Below are 20,868 nucleotides of genomic sequence, written 5' to 3'. Positions count from 1 at the left end.
TATTCGTGAAATGAAAAAAGATTTGCGAGATCGGATCGTGAGCGATCAAGCCAAACGTGATGGACAAATAGCTAATGAATTAGGTAAGTGATGAAATGATATGAAAGTGTAACAAGGTCGATAAAAAATTTAGATAAAAAATTTAGATATATTATGTATATGTATATGTATATGTATATGTATATGTATATGTATATGTAATGGGCCACTGATCCATTCGTGTAATATGGGCTGACGGCCTTATTCGGTTTATCAGTCCACAGCAAAATTCATCATGGGGCAGGGGATTTGTTGCGAGCGCAGAAACTGACCGATCAAACGATTGAAATAAAATCCCTCGCTCCTTCCGATCGAGTCCAGCTCTGCCGCGCCAAATCCCGTTTACTACGTTGTAGATCGAGTTTCTGCATCGGTTTCCTGGATCAGGAGCCGGGCTTTGAGGGATGTTTAAATTTCTTAAAGGGGTGGTCGGCGGATCCGGTACCGGCCTGAAAGATCTGCCGCACAACATCGGCGACCCTTACTCCTCTGCTTGGGGATCTTGGGTGCACAGCCGTGGAACCTCCAAGGTTAGTATCTTTTCCATCTCGTGCTTTATTGTTTTTTCTTTTGAAGTTGATTGATTTCTTTGAAGTACTGTCGAATTCTGTTTTTTTAATTCCAGCTTCGTGACATATATGTGTGGTAGTCAATAGTTATAGTATCATAAGGGTGGAATTAGAATTCAGTTGGGAAGCTAATTTACAAAGTTGAAACTTGCATTTTGGGACAAATATGGGGCTAAATTTGAAATTTCAGCATCTGTGGCTAAACTAGGTTCATGATTTTTCCCCTGTTTTTACATGTTACTTGAAATTTGGAGTAGGATTTGAAGGTTGAAAATGGTTATGCTTCCGTTTTTCAAATACACTTGCGATGTCATTTAAAAAAAAAGTTGATCAGGTCCATTTTCTAAATGTCCCTGAGTTTGGTGGCTTAGTCTGGTTTGGTGGTTACTCATTGTCAGTGTTCTAAAAAAATGCTAGGTGGACCCTAGTCGCCTAGACAATCTTTTTAAATTAATTTTTTATAATATTTTGTAACATTACATATTAATAGCTTTAATTTTTTTTTTTGTTTTTTGGATATTGAATGATTGTTTGATATAGATGAGAAAAACATGATTAATAAAAAATAAGATGATTTTTTTTTATTTTAAGATATTAAATCATTGTTTAAATTAAGTCAATATGATCATTGTGATCATTCTCTTCTTTGGATGAAAAATCATCTTCATGAAGTTTTCTCACTCTAGATCATGGATAAGATTAAATTTGATGTGTTAGAACAAATCAACAAATCACATTTTTTGTTGGATTTTGGTTTATGACATATAAAAAAATTACCTTTCATTTTTTAAATAAAATTTAAATTTAAATTAAAAGACCAAGAAACTTAAAAAAAAACCCAAAATGCAAAAAAATAAAATAAATAAAAGCCTTAACCGCGTAGGCTCGCCTAGAACCGTCTAGGCTGGACGACTAGAATGCCTAGACTTGCTGACCGCTGACTAACCCTTTTTCTAGGCGGTCGGCTGCAGCCTAGCGTCTGGGAGCCGCCTAGGCCGATTTTTAGGTCGGTGCTAATTGCAACTGAAGGCTACTTACTTTCTGCAACAGTAAGAATAAGTTTAGAAGAGAGAGGGTGGAATAATGGATGGGATCAGTTAGATGCTAATATAAGCTATGCCATTATGGCAATCATAAGTACATGATCCTTTTTGCTTCACAAGAAGCTTGGGACTATACATGCTCGTCACATTGATGATACTAGTGGTCTAACATGGGCGAAGTGTGTACATGACATAGCATTAGCGGTGGAGCGGTCGTGACGGTTACATAAGCCAATAATCATAGAAACAGAATTTATGGTTTTTGTTGTTTCGGGTGTATTTTACGCAATTGCTTTTTCATTGTTGGAAGATTATTTTTCGAAACATATATTTGGTGTGGCGAGGTAGTACTTTCAAGGGTCCCTTGCTTATGCCGGTATTTAAGGTTTTATTTATTGTTAGTCCGTGGTCAACTTTCTCTGGTTATGTGTCTCATTGAAATTGTTGGTACTTTCTGAATCGTATTTCAATTGCAATCCTGATAAAAATAAAGGGCTCTATTTTTCGCCTTTTCATCCATTTCATCTTACCAAACAGGATGACGGGGCTCCTGTTTCGATATTTTCTCTTTCCGGAAGCAATGTGAATGATGGGCATTTAACTGCTGGTCGTAACGGTGTCAAACGCCTTCGAACGGTGAGCTTCGGTTTTGCCAATCAATTTGTGAAACTATTGATTGAAACAATTCAGTTTCTTCTTTAAGAGCCACTCTTCTCTGGTTTCCAGTTGAGATCTGAAATTTATTTGATGTGAAAAGCTATCGTACAGTTCTATGTTATTAATCCAAAATGATGCAGCATCTTTTGCTTAAAGAGCAGTCGCATCTAATGCATCGTATTTCTGATGAAATTAGCATAAAAATTCATGTGTCCAGATGAAATATTATTGTCAAGCTGTAAAACTCTGTGATATGACTTCCAATATTTTTTCTTTTTCCTTTTCTTCATGTTTTTCACAGTTCTTGAAGCATGGCTACTAACACACTTGTGGTGCACTTGATTTCCTTATGGTTTTCTCAACTCAAAACTATGTTTATTTCTTCAGGTCAGGCATCCCAACATTTTGTCATTTCTGCACAGTACTGAAGCAGAAACTTTTGATGGTTCTAGCACAAAGGTCACTATCTATATTGTGACGGAGCCTGTTATGCCCCTGTCCGAAAAGATCAAGGAATTGGGGTTAGAAGGAAGCCAAAGGTGTAGTATTTTTGAAGTCTTTTTCTCTGATGTCATTCAAGCATTGAATAACATTGTTTAACATATGGATTTTGTTTGCTTTATTAAGTGTATTTTCAATAATTTTGATACCTTGGTTCCTTAGATATTATTTAGTCCTACCAACAGATGTTTGTTCGTGCGACTTTGTATTTTTGTTTTTAGAGTCGTGTATTGTAGTTTAAACGACTTTGGCATGTCATCTTTCATAGCATTTCTCTAGCTTCCTCAGATTTATCCTCTTGTTTGCCATGTTTCTAATGTTTTGTTGCTTCTTGTGTTAGGGATGAATACTTTGCTTGGGGACTTCATCGGATAGCTAAAGCTGTGAGCTTTTTAAATAATGATTGTAAATTGGTATGCATCTTATATCTAGTTTCAGCAGTTTCCACTGTAATAACATATCCATTTGGGGAGAACCTGCATGTGATCATTTTCTGGTTGCATGGCTTGAGCTCTACAATCTAGCTATAATTGCCGTGAATGTGTCTTTTATTTGATGATATTTATTTATATTTAAAATGTTCTAACTTGGCAGCCTGTTTCCGGATGGTGAATAGGGCAAAGACTAGATATGAGCTTTGAAATGAGTGATGTCTTAGATTTGCAGTCATAAAATGTTCATACTTCTATGTGTCAATTCTTGATTCTTGAATGTGATTATGTTGTGAGTTGATGAAGTGCCTCAGAAAATGCTGGATATGTTCATTTGATATCGTGACTCTATATGCATGTAAATTAACTGGATCTCCGCTATCATTGTGTATGAGTATCTGTATGAAAACAAAACTTTGTTTTGTCATTGCGCTCCGCTCCCTCTGTTTCACCGAATTCCTGCTTTTAGCTATATCAAGGATTATGCCTTCGGTGTTGTCCTATTGCAGGTTCATGGTAATGTTTGCATGGCTAGTGTTGTCGTCACTCAAACTTTGGACTGGAAGCTCCATGCATTTGATGTTCTATCTGAATTTGACGGGAATAATGAAGCTGCCACTGGACCAATGCTTGTAAGTTATCACTTTGAGCCCATCTTTTCTGCAGTTTTTCATAGTATACTTTTGGAGAAACAGGGTTTTCGCTTCCCAGTACGAGGGAAAACAAGATTCTTGTTTAGTGTGTCTTCAACTTAAAATCATGTGAGCTCAATTACATCCTTATATGGCAATGTGAAGATTATTTCCAAAGTGTTTCTTAATTTGGTGTGTTGAGAGGAAGCTAAGTAGTAAAACATCAAATCGTAACATGAGTGAAAAAATCCCGCCAACAGAAACTCAAGGTTAAATACATGAAAACCGTATAATTTTTGAAAATTTTCATGCTTTTAAGTTTTATAAGAATATCTATGTCGAGCTGAACCAGGTAACATTTCATAAGATCTTCTATCTGACATTTTTTTCTAATTTGACTTCTGTTTTATTGCCGCGTTAAAAATGCAGATTTTTTTCAGCTTAAACACATGATGCTTTCATTGCTTCACTTTTGACATTTTTTGACACAGCAATATGAATGGCTTATTGGTTCACAATACAAGTCTATGGAGTTGGCAAAATCTGACTGGGCAGCTGTAAGAAAGTCTCCACCATGGGCTATTGATTCTTGGGGCCTAGGTAAGTGTGCATTTGAATGCTCAACACCTGATAAGATGTTTAGTTAATTATTTACCAAGCAACTTGAGATTCATCAAATTTATATTTGGGAGAATGGAAATCTGAAACAGTTCTCTTCTTGAGAATTTAGGTTAAATGTCTCATTTTTGTGCAAGGCAAAAGCAGCTTGATGTTAATTTAATATGATTTGAGGTTAGATGGACTTTTAATAGTCTTGTCTTCTTTCTCTGATGGATAAATAGAATAAAGGCAGCTATCCCGTTATTTCGCTATGAGACTCCTTTTTGTGATGAAATTCTTGAAATTAATAGAACACAGATAATCTTTGAAAAATAATGTTTTGAGTAAAAGACCACCTATACTTTTGCATCCATCTGTGGCTTAGGAAAACAAAATAGTATCTTAGGTTGATAAAAACCAATTGCACCTTGTAGAATGTTTTTCTGGTTGATAAGCGTCTCCCATTAGAAATGCTTCACCATATCTCTGTTAACATAGCTTTCTAATGGAAGGATGATTACTTTGGAATAGATGTAGGAATATTATTTTTCTTTTGTGTTACTTTTACTTATACTATTTATTTCTTTCAAAATTTGAATAAAAAACATGACTCCTGTGACGGGCTTCTAGGAGGAGTGGGTTTGGGTTTATGTGTAATAATGGGCTGGAGCCTGGATCCAAATAGGAACTATATAAAATATATGTGTTAGAATTAAAATGGGGTGGGGTTAGTTATTTTGTGCATGAGAATAAAAAGGGGGCATGGGGTGGTTATTTCGATGAGTGTGTATTTTGTTTACAGTTTCTTCTAGCACTTTCTAGGGAGAGAGAGTTTATTCTGTCTAGAATAATTTTTGCTCTAGGGGTCATTATCCTTGTGAGGATTGATAATTTTCTTGTGTAGTCTTTCTGCTTCTGTTAATGAAATTATGGTTTACATTATAATTGTGGTTTGTGTTTGTAACAGATCCTTTATCCCAAGATTTCTCCTTTTTTATTTTTTATGCTGCAATGATAGGCTGTCTGATTTATGAACTATTCTCGGGCGCTAAGTTGAGTAAAACAGAGGAGTTGCGGAATACTTCTAGCATACCTAAGGTGCAACATACTTGTTTTTGCTTTTTTTTAACTTATCAGGGGTATAGTTCCAGTTGATATTCAGAATTTTATTGTTATTCTCAGATTGCGTAATTATCACGCAATCCTGAATTCTTTTGGTTCAGTGATTGCTTCAAGTTTCATTAGATTTGATAATTGGTTAACTTTTGGAATTGTGTATTGGTCTGTCCCAGTCTCTACTTCCAGATTATCAGCGTCTTTTGAGTTCTATGCCCTCTCGCAGGTTGAATTCGTCAAAGCTTCTGGAAAATGGCGGTATGTTTTTTTCTTCTGATATTTAAGTATATTTGGCTGAATTATTTTACAATTTTTCTATCTAGACTGGATGTTTAGCTTGACATTACCTGACAGAATTCTTTACAATTTCATATTACCTAATAGATATGTTTATACCTCCATTACCTGTTAGAATTTATTTCTTAAATATTTCCTCTGAACAACTTCCCCTGCAATATTGAGTGCACGAGCATTTTTATTTAATTTGTAATTAAATAATCATGGTATAGGTACTTATACAGATCAGTCGTCTAACATGATTGTTACAGTTTGGATTATTCTATCACTCTATGAGATGCCACTATTTTTCTGTGCTTTTTATGTGACTTTTTCCTCTATCCTCAACACAGGTTTCATTTATCTTTGCTCTTCAACTTCTGTTGATTTTTTTACAAATTAAAGACAATGTATGTTTAGTTGCAACTATTCCTTCTTCAGTTAGTACAAACTGCACTAGCATTTACATTTGCTCTTAAAGATTGAAGACAATATGCCAATGACAATTCCAATTCCACTCTTATTTGCTTTTATTTGAGAAATTGATGGTTTACTTGTCGAAGGTGGGCAAAACTAGCTGAAATTTCATCTGGATAGAAATAGATATCAAGCATTCTTACGTCACCTGTTTCTCTAAACTTGTGGAACAAGTTGATCATTGATGTTTGGGTTTTATTGATCTGTAATTCACTCCCATGCTCCATGTTATTGAATTTTATATGATCGCCTGACATAAGAACGGTCGTTAAGATTTGGTTTAGATTTGCTAGATAAACTAAAGTAAATTCTTTGATGGAGTTATAACGGCATTGTTTCTCCATAAAGATTGTGGTTTGGTTTTTGCTGACACAAATAATATATTTTGAATTTGGTGGTTCAAGATTACGAGTAACCTTTTTTGTGGACTATTTATTTAATGGACTAAAATTTTCTTGTTATGTGTTGGCAGAATATTTTGAAAACAAGTTGGTGGAGACCATCCAGTTTATGGAAATTCTTAACTTGAAGGACAGTGTAGAAAAGGATAACTTTTTTCGTAAGCTTCCAAATCTTGCCGAGCAGCTGCCTCGCCAAATAGTGCTGAAAAAGGTGGTGTTTATGAAGTTCCATGATCTGTTTAATTTTTACAACTGAATTTACTAAAGTTTTACTTTTTTAGTTGCTTCCATTACTAGCATCCGCCATCGAATTTGGTTCAGCTGCTGCACCTGCATTGACTGCATTGTTGAAACTGGGTTCTTGGCTTTCGACAGAAGAATACTGCCATAAGGCAATTATCTTTTATATCTTTATTGCAATCTTTCATATTGCTTATTCTTGTTGTTAAACTTGGTTTTGTTGTTCGCAGATATTGCCTACAGTTGTCAAACTTTTTGCATCTAATGATCGGGCTATGCGAGTTGGTCTTCTTCAGCATATCGATCAATATGGCGAGGCCTTATCTGCTCAAATTGTTGACGAACAAGTATAAACAAGGCTCATAATCACGATAAATACTCATATTGTTTAATCTCCACTCTGTTTGATGCACAAATAAATCGGTGTGGAGTTTTGAAAAAAAATATGTTTTATTGCAGGTTTACCCTCACGTCGCTAATGGATTTTCTGACGCATCAGCTTTTCTCAGAGAGTTGACCCTGAAATCTATGCTTGTCTTGGCTCCCAAGGTAACTGCTCTTTGTCTTTCAAGGGATATACAAGCTGATGTTCAACCCTAAACTATCTTAATTGTTCTTGAATTTTTCCTCACTTAACCTTTTCACAGCTCTCTCAGCGTACTATATCGGGATCGCTGCTAAAGTTTCTTTCAAAGCTTCAGGTATGTGCTCGTGCATGCTGAATAAAAAGTCTCTTAATCGAATATGCTATAATTTTCGCAAATTTTTACGTCTATGACTTCGTTTGATGTTTTTAGCGTTCTTCGAATTTGTTATTCTACTTTTATTACTCTTGTAGGTTGATGAAGAACCAGCAATCAGAACAAATACAACCATATTACTTGGAAATATTGCGAGTCACCTGAATGAGGGGGTCAGTGTCAAATGGTTCTTATACAATAATCCTTTTTCTGACCTTTCAGATGTTTCTGGCACTTATATCCTTTGATACTAAATAAATCTTTGGTTCCAATATTAACATCTCAAGAATTTACTCTTATGCAGACAAGGAAAAGAGTTCTGATAAATGCATTTACAGTTCGAGCCTTGCGTGATACATTTTCTCCTGCTCGAGGAGCAGGTAAAACTTTATTCTTGACCTTGTAGCAGGAAGACTTTAGTGTCCTTGAGTTGGTTTCTTACACCATTTTTTTTTTTAGTCTTTTACCCAAAGAGAATTTATAAAGAAAGTTTTTGTCCCTCTATTAGTCAAAATGAATTCTCTAACCTTTCCAGGTTCCACTCACCCCACCTCTCATCTCTCCTTTATTGTTACTTTCTTTTGTGTCAGGTATTATGGCTTTATGTGCCACTAGTTCTTATTATGATGTCAATGAGATTGCAACTCGAATTTTGCCAAATGTTGTCATCCTGACCATAGATGCTGACAGGTATTATTTTACTTTGATTGTCTGGTTGAGAGTGCTAATTTCTCCCTTCCATATTTATTTTTTGTTGTTTCTGTGTTCTTAAGAAAGTCCCCAGTGAGCTGATCTTGAATTAATTGACATTGGATGTCACATTTATACAAATCTTTTGATTGAATTTTCTGAAGTTTTTCTAGGTTGACCTTGAATATGCTTCATGAGATTGAGCTCCATTTAGAAACTTTTTGGTCTTGGGGAAGCATTAATACTAAATTAAAGCGAAAGGTTGATATTACGCTCATTACTTAATATTTCATTTTACGTTTCTCAAGATAATACAGAGTTGAATTGCGTGACATCATGTTGTAGGACACCATCTTTCAATCTTTGCAAATTTTTTCAGGATATGTACACACACACGCGCGCGCGCGTTTATATAGATGATCTTGCCTACTGGTGAACTTGTTACTTCCAAATTCTGCAAGCTATACTGGTGTTATTGTATATATATATTTTTTTGTTTAGGCGTGCTGACTTTAATGCCGGAGGAAAGTGTCTTTCTTATTTTCTTCCATTTCCTTCTCTCCATATTCTAATTGCTTCTCATCCCTGTGATTTTTTGCGTTGTACCCTGACAACTCCTTCTCATTAATATATGTTTGTATCTTTACTTAATGCACATTTTATGCCTTTTGTCATGGGCTCCTCATCTTATTAGACTTTTTATATTTCATCTTTTCTTACTCCTCTGCTGGGACAGTGATGTTCGATCAAAGGCATTCCAGGCTGTTGAACAGTTTTTGCAATTAGTGAAACAATACCATAATAAGGTGTGTACCTCATTGTTGTGGGATTACTTCCTGCATATTGCTAAAAGGATATGATTTAATGCTAAAGCTCGCAAAAAAATTTGAAGAACAGTGTGATTCATAACTTATTCAAGCCCCGTCTGATAGGGAAAAAATAATGACTTAATTGCAAAACAGTGCATGCTATGTTTGCTTTCTGCTGTCACAAGCGCTAGATTTGTTCATCAATGAATCGGATCCTAAATTACTGACTATTCCTTCCTCTCTTTTTTTTTCTTTTCGTTTGAGGATTAATGGTATCTTTTGGTTCCTTTAGACAAGCACTGGAGACACCACAGGTTCATCAGATGCAGGAATTTCGTCAGTACCTGGAAATACTGGTTTACTTGGGTACGTTGAGTTTGAGTCTATAATATTTGGAATTTTATGAGCCACAGAGCCTAATATATATTTCCTCATTACCACTGGATTTAGTTTGAATTAGCAATTTATAAGGTTCCCTTATCTTTTGTTTTTTATTACCTTTGATGCTTTATCGACTTGAAACTTGTATTATAATATCTGTGAAGAATTTAGTAAAAAGTACGTGGTTGGAAATCCTTAATATTCTTGATGGGGTTTACTTGTAGAAAAAGGATTGACATTTGTGGTACAAATAATTTGTATTTGTACTTGCTATAAAAATTGTATCGGAGGATGATTGGGATTTTCAAAGGAAGGGTGATACTTTCTGACACTTTTTGAGGTGAACAATTTTTGTCACCTGTTTGTTGTTCTTTTAGCCGTCCATTTCCTGCTTCTATGGCTGCTATCGAAGTCGTCTTGTTTTGTTACCACTAAATAAAACTGCAGGATCTAATATTTTTGAACTAAATGTCTACTCTTTTCATCATAAAGAGATTTGCCTTCGCTGTTGGTATCACTTTACGGATTTTGATGCAGATGGGCTATGAGCTCTTTGACTCTTAAAGGCAAACCTTCTGAACAGAATACCCTTGCTTCATCGGACACAAAAAATGCACCTCTTGCTTCATCAATTTCCAATTCCAGCTCTGGTGCGCATTCTACCTCTTTTTCCATTGAAAAAAATAACTGTTTTGCCTCTTGTATTTTAGGATAATTGACTTATCCTGCAAGGATACGTCTCTAATTAGTTGTTATTTCTGCCCTTGTTTGCACTCAGGATAAGTCTCTAATTAGTTGTTACTGCCCTTGTTTGCACTTACTTGCATGTTGGCCATTTGATACTTTGATGCCACAGTGATGGATACTGCAAATGTTCCATCGGTCCGTGTAAATTCCGATTCTGACTTGACTGAATTCACGGACCATCCTCCACCCGCATCCCCTACATCAACTGATGGGTGGGGTGAACTCGAAAATGGCATTGATGAAGACAAAGATGGTTGGGATGATATTGAGCCGTTGGAGGAATTAAATCCATCTTCAGCTCTTGCAAGCATCCAAGCTGCTAAAAAACATCCTGTCTCAAGGCCAAAGTCTCGAGATAATACTTCCAAAGAGGATGACTTGAAAACAGGTACTTGAACTCATATCATCACATAATGATGCACACTAATGCGTGGAAGATCACTCTAGATTTACTTCTAATCCGATGCACTGTTCGGTTCAGTTCCAAGCTCAAGACCGAAGAGCACGTTAAAGACGAGCAACAATGATGATGACGATAGTGACTCTTGGGGTTCTGTAGCACATCCTGCTCCAAAATCTACATCAAAACCTTTGAACTCTAAATACAGCAAAGTTGATGATGATCCATGGGGCGCTATAGCTGCCCCAGTTCCAAAAACATCTTCCAAGCCTTTGAATCTGAAATCCAGCGGATCTGCTGATGATGACCTCTGGGCATCCATTGCAGCTCCGCCACCAACCACTGGACCGAAGCCTTTGTCATCCGGGCGAGGTAGAGGAACCAAACCAGCTGCTCCTAAATTGGGTGCTCAGAGGATAAACAGAACCTCATCGGGGATGTAATTTAAGGTACAAGAGAACCGTTTTTTGGCATTTTCTGTACATTTTGTAGTTCCTTTTTAGTGGCAGCTAAATTTTTTATATATTTTATATAAGAAATCCATATTTGCTCTGTAGTAGTCTTTCTTCTTTGAACAAATGCCTTTTTTTTTCTTTTTTTTTTTCGTTTTCCCTGTTTTGTAAAAATTATCCATCGCTATTATTTTTTTGTTTGAGTTGTACATTAACACCGATGAAACATATTCTGTATAGTATAATCATACATCGTATGTATAATTACTGATGATTACCACCAAAAAAATTTAGTGGTTTAAACTATATGATTATGCTTCACACGCATGATCATATTTTTCTGATTTCTAATTTCTAAGGCTGGAATTTTTTTTCGATTAAGATATACTTGAGCTCAAATAGTTTAATTATTTTTTTACAAATTTGGTTCGAATTACGAGTTCTGTAGAAAGATTTGAACATTTGTTTAACAGCTATTCAAATCATTGTTTGGTATGCATCGGCTCTATATGTTTGCATCCATAATTGAGGTATGAACGAATGAATCAAGTTTTCACACAAATAAGATAGTCTGTAGCATCTTGGAGTCAAAGTTGAGCTTGAGTTAGATATAAAACTTTATAATTCGAGCTCAAGCTTCTACTCAATTAGAGGCTTTCAAGATTTGATTCTCGAGTAACTCGAGCTTGATTTTATTTTACTGATAAAAAATTACCATTTAATATTTATAATTTATAATATTTACCATCTAATAGACATAATTTAAGATAAAATAGTAATTAAAATTATATTTGAAATATAAAAATAATGATAAAAGTAATTATTAGTCAAGTTGAATACTTACAAATATTCGAAATTAAGCTATGAAAGATCGATCTTAAAGAAAAAAACTATACAGTTGTGCAACTTTATAATAGAAAAATCCGTAATTATTTTTGAAATATTTTCAAATACTACCTTAAACTAAGCTCAAATAATAAATTAATTGATAAAAAAATATTATACTTTTAGGATATGAAGTAGGTAAGAGTACGTTTTTTTTGTTTTGTTTTGTTTTTGTGTGTTTTTTGTTTTAATATGGATACATTTTCATTAATATTAATAGTTCACCAATCAATTATTCTAACTTTTTCAGAAACAAAGGAAACTTTCAAATAAATCCTATTACAAGCTTCACCCTCAGACAATGAAGTAATGTCGCTCCAGTAGTTCGTGATGATATTCAAATACAATCCTTAATTTTTTTTTTAAATCATGCATATAATTCTTAAATGACTATACGGTTGTCACAATTGAATCAGAATTAGCTATGATAAAAAAGAATATCGTAGAGCATAGGTATAGTTTCATGCAACATAGTGGTTGTGACGTGAACATCGCTTCGCTCCTTATACAGGCCGAACCATGCTGACCCGTTTCCATTCAATCTGTTGGAGAAAGGGTGGTTAATAGATGCTAGTCTCATACCTGGCTCAAGCCGGACCCTTACTCGAAGTAATTAGCCATTGGGGGTAGAGGCATTCGAAAAAGTGTTGAAAGAAGATACAGAAAGAGTTTTTTCTCTTTACTTTAGCACAAAATGATTAACCAAGTGCTTACTAATCGACTGCTAATGTTATGTCTAAATGCAAAAAAATTATCCTGAGGAGAGGCAACTCACTCAATCAAATTGCAGTTGGTCAAGAAGTTCCCTGCTTCATGCAAGAGAGAACAACCTCTTATCTTTGTGGCATTTGTCCTTCAAACATCTGATTCCCTATCCCAAAATAAAGATCTTGTTGATCTAAAACGTAAAAATAGTATATCTTTCGGGAAAAAAATTAAAATATTGGACTTATACGAAGTAAAACTTGATTCTAGGTAAAGAAGATAAAAATAAACAATAATGTTTTTATACCAAATGACATGAAACATTTAATTTGTGAATCACTTATTGTGAGTTATACTACCATCCATGGTGCTCATTGGTCCCGCTTCTCTAATTGGTCGCAACAAATATGAAGTTTTGCTTTTATCAAATAAAAAGTAAGGGTCTTTTACAATGTTGGCGACATAAGTTTTATTGGCGAGCAGGCAAAGAAATCTTTCTTAAACAGTAGTTCAAACATTACAATCTTATGTTATGTCTTTGTTCCTGCTACCTTTGATGTGTGGAATTAGAACGTATGATGAATTCTTTATGGTGGGGGCAAAGCTTGTAATAGCAGAAGCAGTTTGCGTTGGAATAGTTGGGAGTAGATTACATTACATAAGGCGGAGGGTGGGTTATGCTTGTTGGTAGGTGTTTTTTTTATTTGTCTTGGGAAATCTAGGGTTAGAAATGGGTTAACCAAATGGCTACGAGAAAATAATCGAGACAAGAGTTTGACTATTTTTCCTTAAAACAATATTACCCTGCCTCGGTGCTCACGGTTGTTTGCAATTCGTTTCCTAAGATACGACGGCTACGACTTCAAAATAGTAGCATTACAAATTTAAAGTCACACGAACTTTGAAAATGTTTAGAACGCTATCAAGTGGTATACAAACTTTCTAATTTCGAATTTTAAGCGTTAAACTTAAAAATGCAATTCCAAGAGTTTAAATTTTGCAAAACTTGGATTTAAGTGAAAATGCTTAAAAAAAACTCAAAACTAGAAAACAAATCTCGAATTTAATTTCAAAGTTCGAATTGAAGCGTATAAACTTAGAAAATCCAAACTCAAGATTTTATATATTGAAAATTTGAACTTTAAGCGCTAGTGCTTAAAAATTCGCATATAGAAATTAACATAGAGAGAAATGAGAAGAAGAAAAATTAGTGTGTTGAATGCAAATGAATGAAACCTTGTTTATAAAAAAATAAAAAGACTTGAATCAAGAGACATGCTTTTTTATGAAATGATACACAATTTCATAAAATGCAACCTCAAAAGACTTCACAAAATTACACGGCCTTTCGGCCATTGTGATTTCAATTTTTTTTAAATATATATATATATATTTGAACTCAATCAATTTCTCATTCACCCTAATTGATAATCGAGAAATAATTGTGTTCGTAGCTTGTTTGAATTATTTTATCGATTCTAAATGAGTCCAAAACTCATTTTTTCTAAAATCTCCCACATGAACGAAAATTAATCAATGTGAATAAGCTGACTCGACAAATAGCGTTCTAACGAAAGATTATTGCATAAAGATATGTAGCTTAAGATTATTGCATAAAGATATGTAGCTTTTGACTTTGAACCTTCTTTAGTAAGATATAATCGGATTTGCTTAGAAATTAGTAGACGTGATGTATTGAGCTATTCGCTGTTTTGTGTAAACCAAAACAATTATATACACACAATAACATTTCTAACATTTCATTAGGTTCTCACTGTTGTGTCAATTTCGGTCATGGACACCACTTGATTTCGCGAGTGCTTTCCATCTTTGAAGTGGCCACACTTCTCACTTACGTTGGTGATTTCCTAGGAGAGTATCCCATTATACTTCAAATATGTATTAGTATATCTTAAGAATCATTAAAGGTAAAACTAAGAATCATTAAAGGTAAAACCTAGCCTCATACCCCTTTGTGGGCAACACTTCTTATTATAGGAATATGTAGGAGATTTCTCTAGAGTGTTTCTACCAAACTCGTAATTTAATTGTCTCTTTTGAACCTAAATATTGGGATTTCCAGTCAAATAGGTTGGGTATCCACTACAAGTGAAACGTTCTTTACTTTTTAACTTTAAAATCCTACAAATTTTTTTTGTAACATTCAAAACACTCATTTTAAAATAATTCGACATTTAAAAGTTTTAAATGCATAAAAATCCATAGATTGTCAATCACCAAAAATCATATGTCAACCCTTAAAATAATCCAAAATTAAACTTTAAAATAAAGCATAAATTTCTAAATAAATAATCCTCAAAATCTTTTCGTAAAAACTTTAAATCCTAAGAAGTGCGGAAAGTAAATGTCCCTCAGGAGTGTACTGCCGCACTCGATCCACTCAAGCGCCAGCGTCTCTCTCAAAATCGTCCTCACCTGCAACCATCCAAACCTAGTGAGTCTAATGACTCAGCACATTCTAACCATATGTAACAAATAGTATATATAGGCACATGCATTAAAATCAAACTTTTATTTAAAATAAGCTAGCATAAATTTGTAAATCGTAAAATTTTTCATCATCGTATATCATTTTGGGTGAAGTTTGATCACTGAAAGTGACTAGCTGTAATCGTATCATGTGGCCGACTGATCAGTCTTAGCTCACCATTGTACATGGGAGCGGGCGCTGGGCCTCGCCAAAAGTAGAAATACGATCGTCAGGGCTCCTTTTAGGGCCTTCTCCCGTAAATGAGCTCCCTCTGGGCCTTCTTCCTCACGATATCCTCAATCATATCATATCATATTATGTTTGTCACAGTAAATTCACATCCTTTAAAATATTTTCTCTCGTGTTATTTATAAAATATCGTATCCTTCACAATTCGTAAAAATAACATTTTTCAGGAAAAATCGTACAGCTTTAGCATATATCGTAAAAATACCATCTTTTCATCATAACCATTTTAAAATATCATTTTGCATGTATTATGATTCTTCGAGACACTGCCAAAGCTTTCGTACTACCCGGGACGTAAAACGACCATTTTACCCTTGGACTCTAAAATTCTCGATTTTGACTTTTTCTTATTTTTATTGAATCGAGCCTCTTCCAAATCATCATATAAGCTTAAATTTGACTTCTAACATTTTTTTTAGACGTAAACCCGAGCCTTTCGATTTATTGACTTATTAACTAACATATGAAGCATTTTAATCACGAATTAATTTCAAACTTAATATTTTTTCCCAAACTTTAACCATGGAATTTTCATACCTAAACTACCCTTGTGACCCACCAACCAGCCCCCGTGAACCATGGTTCGAACCACTTTTCTTCCTAGTCCAAAACAAGGCCCTAATCTCCAAACTAAACCAGGCTTTCCCCCTAGACTCGAGCCACCTTGGACCTAACCCTGACCATACCCTCTTGGACCCTACCTGAACCACTCTTGACCAGCACCGAACCATCACAAGCCCTAAGCCAAGCCGTGCGATCCATCCTTCCCTTTCTCAACCGTGCGCCTCAGCCCTTCTTCCTCACCCGTCGCGTCCAGGCCCTAGCCCAAAAAAGGGTAACTAAATCATATATACATGTTGTAAATGTCCCTACTTGAATTGAAATTCCAAAAAAAAAAAAACAAATTGAAGACACTCATGATGTCATAAAACGATTGAAGCGTGTAAGACCAATTGCTTCCAAGGATAAAAATACTCGAAAAAGAAAATGAATAGAGAAATACGATGATCACAAAATAGAGAATGATATTCCGGCAGAAACACATGATGATGAAATGTTTTGTTACAACCACAAACTGACGAGAATCGTGAAATCTCTATAAATTATATTAATACGAGAAAAATATGAAATCGAAAAGATATAAAAAAAATGATGAGATATTTTCTTACAATGTGGCAGCCAACATCATAAATGATAAGAAGATCATGAACCAAAATCTTTTGGTGAATGTAAAAATCGATATGACTGGATAAAATAGAAAGACGTATGTGTGTGTGTGTGTGTGTGTGTGTGTGTGTGTGTGTGTATATATATATAGATGTGTAAACAATTCAATATGTTCTGGCGTTTTCATTAAGAAATCAACATCCGGATGCGTAATTATTGCTATATATGTTGATGATTTAAACATCATTGGAACGAATAATAAAATTCAAGAAGTTTTGTTGTATTTGAAGGAAGAATTTGAAATGAAGAACTTTGAGAAAACAAAGTATTGTCTGGGTTTGCAAATTGAGTAAAAAGAATGTGGAATATTTGTTCACCGGTCAAATTATACAGAAAATGTCCTTAAACATTTTAATATAGATAAATCAAATCCTTTAAGTACTACAATAGGTGTTAGATCATTAAACACAGAAAAAGATTCATTCCGTCCATGTGAAGATGATGAAGTTATTCTTGGTCTAGAAGTACCATATCTAAGTGTTATTAGTACCCTTATTTATCTTGCAAATTGTACAAGACTGGATATATCTTTTACTGTAAATTTATTGGTAAGATTTAGCTCATATCCAAAAAGAGATGTTGAAACGGAATTAAACATATATTCCGTTATCTACGAGGAACAACATACTTGAGAATTTTGTATTCAAAAGATATCAATCAAAGTATAATTGGTTATGCTGATGTTGTGTACTTATCTGATCTACACAAGACACATTCCCAAATCGGATGTGTATTTACTCGTGGAAGCACTGCAATTTCTTTGCGTTCACAGAAACAAACACTCGTAACAATTTCATCGAATCATGCTGAGATTATTGCACTACATGAAGCAAGCCATGGATGTGTGTGACTAAAATCAATGACCCAACATATCCAAATCTCAAGTGGATTATCATTTAACAAGAAGCTTTGTGACACTATATGAAGATAATGCTACATGTGTTACTCAAATGAAATAAGGATAAATAAAAAACGACAGAACTAAACATATTCCCTCTAAGAGCACCCGCATTGGTGGGTGTTACACATTACATTAACACATCTATTCTCCCACATTCATTTTAACATTCACACTCATTATTTATAGGTCCCGCTGTCCACTCATTCATCTTATTCTTATTTTACATTAAATAAATTCAATTTCAAATTTTTTAAGAAATTTAAATTATTATTATTTTATATTAATAATAATTTGTTTTTATATATTCAGTACGTAAAATAATTTAATTTTATGAGTGTCATTTACTTAAAATTAAAAATTTATTATAAACCTAAAATAAAACGGTACAACATATAATAATAAATAATACTTGCATAAAAATAAAAGAAAATAAATTAAATTTAACAGAAGATGCAAATTCGTCGCAAATTTTGTTAAATAAGTAACAACGTTTAGCGACGGTTTGTGAAAATCTGTCGCAAATTTCAAAACTATCGCTAAATGTCCAATTTTTTTGGGCGTTCATAAAATATAAAATATAATTAAAATAATTCAAAACACGTGGAGCCCGCGTGTCAGAAATAAGAGTTAGAAATATTGAAAATTGGTGTGTGATGATGTATATAATGATGTAATTATTTTCAAAGAAATTCTATAAATAGGTATCTCAATTTGTGAAAGAAAATATACAATTGAGTGGAGAAAAATTTTATAAAGTGTATAGTTTAATATATTCTGTGAGTTTGAAATTTTATTCTTTATCATAAATTTTTATTTTTAACATTTATCTTTTTTAAAAAAAGAAAAAAATATAATAAAACAAAAACAAGAAATGACAACGGCTCAATGTCTCGATTTCAACAAAAGTTGAACAACCAATCCACGTCTCATCTCATTTATTCAAATAAAAACGAACAAAATTTCTGTTGAAAGCTGTACATTTCGAAAATAATCTAAATAATTCTTAATTTTAATTTAGTTTCTAGTTTCTAGTTATTTTATAAAAATAACATGATATCGAAAAAATATTATATAAAAAATGAATTTACAACGTATATACATAATTATTAGTACTAATTAATAAGGTGGCCACAACGCGCATTTAACACGATTCCTAAGGTTCTCCATTCTAAATAAAGTTCCAATTTTTTTCTTCCTTTCTCGTTAACCAAGCATATTCTTCATTATATCCCATAAATTCTCTGTTATATATATATAAATATTGTATATAATATATACAACTCCGATACAAATTAATCCACAAAAAACCTTCAATTCAAAAGGGCCAGCCAGGTAATTTAATTTGTTCTTGTTTCAAATTATAAACATTCACCAAATTCCCAGAATTCAATAGTGGCCAAGATCACTTGTTGCTGCTACTACTGCAATCTGTATATCAATATAATTTTTTCAGATTTAAATACGAAATGGGCCACCGTCGCCATCACCACCACCACCACCACGACGGCCTCGACCAGGACGATCCGACCGTGGCTTGCTGCTGCTGGCCGTGTTTATTGATTTCCTCAGTGTTTAGAATGATAGGGAGATGCATGTTTGTTGTGTGTTATCCTGTGCTGCAGTGCTGTGGATTGGATGATTGTAGGCATCATCACCACAACCATTTTTATTAAATATATTTTCATGTTCATGTTACATAATTCTATTCATGAATACATATATTTTTGAATTTGGTGGGATTTATTAGTATATTATAGTGCGATTAATTTTCTCTTCGATTTGGCTTTTGATATTTTGGCCATCTGATTTAATTTCTTGACTTGGTTAAATTTATGCAAAAACTCAAATAACATTCGGTAAAACGTATTGAAACCGACCCAGACTATGCTACATCGGGAGTATTCAGGGATATTGATATGGGTATATTACATGCAGTGGGGAAGATTTTCCCATTGCAATGTTTAGTAAAAAATATTACATTCTATATTGAAATGTAATGTATATGCACCTACAACTACAATACGTTAGAAGTATTATTTTATATTGTTTGTGTGTGATCCATTAATTTGATTTTTCGATTGAAAATTATTGATTAAATTTAATTTAATTTCAATTCTTTGGAAAGTTTGTAAAAAAATGATTTATGTACTTATGAATCAAAATGTTTGGGAAAAAACTAATTAATAATTAAAAACGATTGGTAAAATTTGTACCTATATGTTGACCTAAAAAATTAATAGAAAATAATATTCAAACACTTTTTTTTTTTAAATCAATGCAGGCACACATCTCTCTCTGTGTATTTATAGAGGTGACATCGATTTTTATATTATGTGGATTGTATATATCGTTGCCACAAATTTGATACCCTTGCAAAAGTTTACATTATTTCTTATTAAAACAAATGTTGAGTGCAATAAATGGTTTTGGTGGGTGAAGCAATCGAAACGTTGTACTTGAGTTATTGTACGCTTTAAAATATTTGTACACAGTTACCATCAATTATAACTTTAGCTAAAACAACAAACACTGAGNCGGTAAAACGTATTGAAACCGACCCAGACTATGCTACATCGGGAGTTTTCAGGGATATTGATATGGGTATATTACATCCGGTGGGGAAGATTTTCCCATTGCAATTTTACAATGCTTCGTAAAAAATATAGTATAGTTAATATTACATTCTATATTGAAATGTAATGTATATGCACCTACAATACGTCAGAAGTATTATTTTATATTGTTTTTGTATGATCCATTAATTTGATCTTTCGATTGAAAATTATTGATTAAATTTAATTTAGTTCAATTCTTTGGAAAGTTTGTAAAAAAAAAATGATTTATATACTTATGAATCAAAATGTTTGGAAAAAACTTAATTAATAATTAAAAACGATCCGTAAAATTTGTACGCCTAAAAAATTAATATAAAAACTCTTGTGAGACGATTTCACGGATCAATTTTGTGGGTTGAATTTCTTATTTGGTCATCCATGAAAAAATATTACTTTTTATGCTGATAATATTACTTTTTATTGTGAATATCGATAGGGTTGAGCCGTATCACATATAAAAATTCGTGAGATCGTCTCACAAGATACTTACTCAAAAATTAATAGAAAATAATATTTCATCTAGTTTTCTCCAATCACAAAAATTTTGCCACCACAAATTACAAGGTCAAAAACACTTTTTTTTTTTTTTTTTTT

At 33.5% G+C, this 20,868-nt stretch overlaps 1 protein-coding gene across 1 annotated transcript; it reads left to right on the top strand.

The window, feature by feature from the left end:
• Positions 1-268: 268 nt before the first annotated feature.
• On the top strand, positions 269-11,390 carry LOC140976566 (uncharacterized). Its single transcript, XM_073440803.1, has 21 exons — positions 269-569; positions 2,189-2,287; positions 2,696-2,847; positions 3,150-3,222; positions 3,750-3,872; positions 4,364-4,472; positions 5,491-5,570; positions 5,765-5,846; positions 6,814-6,953; positions 7,024-7,134; positions 7,213-7,329; positions 7,442-7,531; positions 7,630-7,683; positions 7,821-7,895; positions 8,027-8,102; positions 8,313-8,412; positions 9,149-9,218; positions 9,514-9,587; positions 10,140-10,252; positions 10,459-10,737; positions 10,831-11,390. Exons 1-21 carry the CDS (start codon positions 444-446, stop codon positions 11,190-11,192), a joined length of 2,505 nt encoding a protein of 834 aa, XP_073296904.1. The 5' UTR covers positions 269-443; the 3' UTR covers positions 11,193-11,390.
• The last annotated feature ends 9,478 nt before the right edge of the window (positions 11,391-20,868 follow it).

This window comes from Primulina huaijiensis, chromosome 5 (genome assembly GCF_012295235.1).
Source record: "Primulina huaijiensis isolate GDHJ02 chromosome 5, ASM1229523v2, whole genome shotgun sequence".
NCBI lineage: Eukaryota > Viridiplantae > Streptophyta > Magnoliopsida > Lamiales > Gesneriaceae > Primulina > Primulina huaijiensis.
The sequence above is the reverse complement of the archived record's forward strand: the minus strand, read 5'-3'. Positions and strand labels throughout refer to the sequence as shown.